Here is a 1827-nt window from a genome sequence, read left to right as displayed (position 1 = left end):
AAGGTTTGAGTTTGAACCTGAGCCTCTTTTATTGTGAAGAACTGAACAGATTCGTCTGTGTTCATAGAGTCATTTTTATTTATTTTCATAAAATATGAAACTACAGAAAATAAAACTGGGACAAAGTTCATCATCTTCTTCAAATTCACAAATGTATCTGGGAGGGCATCTGACTCACAGGAGTGTGGGACGGCGTCTTGTCACTTCTCCGTCACCTGCAGGTGGCGGTGGAGCGTCCTCTTGACGCTCTGCTGGATCTCTTGGGTCTTGATCCCGTAGACGATCGGGTGGAGCAGCGGCGGGAACACGAGGACCACCAAACACACCACGATGTTGACGGACTTGGGCACTTCGTCGCTCAGGCGGCGGTTTATTACACCGAAGAACGACGCCATGGAGAAGTTGGCGAAGGTGATGAGGTGCGGCGTGCAGGTTCTGAAGGCCTTCCTCCGAGACACTCCGGGTTTTTTTAGGATGACGATGAAGATCTGAGCGTAGGAGAGGAGCACGAGGAGGCAGGGGAACATGATGACGCTGAGCGAGCAGAAGAGTCCGAAGGCGCTGACCACGAGCGTCTGGCGGCAGGCGAGGTTCGACAGGGCCAGAGAGTCACACATGAGCTTATCGATACTGAATCTGCACAGAGCGACGCGAGACGTGAGGTAGGCCTGAACCGCCGCCACCGCCACCAGGAAACAGTAGAGCCACAGCAGCAGGAGGCGGAGTCTGGGCGGGGTCATGACGCTGTGGTAACGCAGCGGTAAACATATGGACACGTAGCGGTCAAACGCCATGACCGCGAGCAGACAGAACACGGCCCCGGTGTACACGTTTGTGAAGAAGATTTGAACCAAGCAGTCCACCAATGAGAGCTGACTCCGCCCCCACAGCAGGAAGCGTAGGACGGCGGGGCAGAGCGTGGACCCGCCCAACACGCCGCACAGAGACAGGTTGACGAGCAGCACGTACATGGGGCGGTGCAGGCGAGCGTCCAGCGAGATCACGGCGGTCAAGAACAGGGACAGGAGCACGGACAGGAGGTACATCGCCACGGTAACCACGAGAAGACCACGCTCCAGCGACGAGAACGTCGAGAACAGAGGGAGCGAGATGGTCACGTTCATCATGGGACTGGACCAGGACTGAACCAGGACTGAACCGGGACTGAACCGGGACTGAACCAGGACTGAACCAGGACTGAACCAGGACTGAACTGGGACTGAACCAGGACTAAACCGGGACTGAACCGGGACTAAACCAGGACTAAACCAGGACTAAACCAGGACTGAACCGGGACTGAACCAGGACTGAACCAGGACTGAACTGGGACTGAACCAGGACTAAACCGGGACTGAACCAGGACTGAACCAGGACTGAACTGGGACTAAACCAGGACTGAACCAGGATTAAAACAGGACTGAACCCTGTGACATCATCACACTGTAGACTCGCTGTAGTTTAACCTCAGCTGAAGGTCAGAGGTCAGAGGTCAGATCCTCAGGTGGAGTTCTCTGTCAGATGCAGATGTGTTGACCTTTGACCTGGGTCTATCCACATGAAACTGAAACTGACTGTCATATCACACTGTCGTATGATTTTTTCACATCTTCATAAAGTGGAGCCAATTTTCAACAAAGTGAGAGTCAAAGAGTTTAAGAAATTAACACGACAAATGAGACCAAACTAATGACATTCAACATTTGTGAATGACACAGAGTGACACAGAGTGACACAGAGTGACACAGAGTGACACAGAGTGACACAGAGTGACACAGAGTGACACAGAGTGACACAGAGTGACACAGAGTGACACAGAGTGACATCAAA

The 1827-nt window shown here is 52.8% G+C and overlaps 1 protein-coding gene across 1 annotated transcript; it reads right to left on the bottom strand.

Annotated features, from left to right (window-relative positions):
* Positions 1 to 200: 200 nt before the first annotated feature.
* LOC117379930 (olfactory receptor 52N2-like) lies at positions 201 to 1124 on the bottom strand. The gene has a single exon (XM_033976626.1). The coding sequence runs from the start codon at positions 1122 to 1124 to the stop codon at positions 201 to 203; it is 924 nt and encodes a 307-aa protein (XP_033832517.1).
* Between the last annotated feature and the right edge of the window lie 703 nt (positions 1125 to 1827).

Source organism: Periophthalmus magnuspinnatus, chromosome 13 (assembly GCF_009829125.3).
Source record: "Periophthalmus magnuspinnatus isolate fPerMag1 chromosome 13, fPerMag1.2.pri, whole genome shotgun sequence".
In the NCBI taxonomy this organism is placed as follows: Eukaryota; Metazoa; Chordata; class Actinopteri; order Gobiiformes; family Gobiidae; genus Periophthalmus; species Periophthalmus magnuspinnatus.
The sequence above is the reverse complement of the archived record's forward strand: the minus strand, read 5'-3'. Positions and strand labels throughout refer to the sequence as shown.

What these genes read in the sequence shown, in the direction of transcription:
- LOC117379930 (XM_033976626.1), bottom strand. Translation starts at nt 1,124, where the DNA reads ATGAACGTGACCATCTCGCTCCCTCTGTTCTCGACGTTCTCGTCGCTG.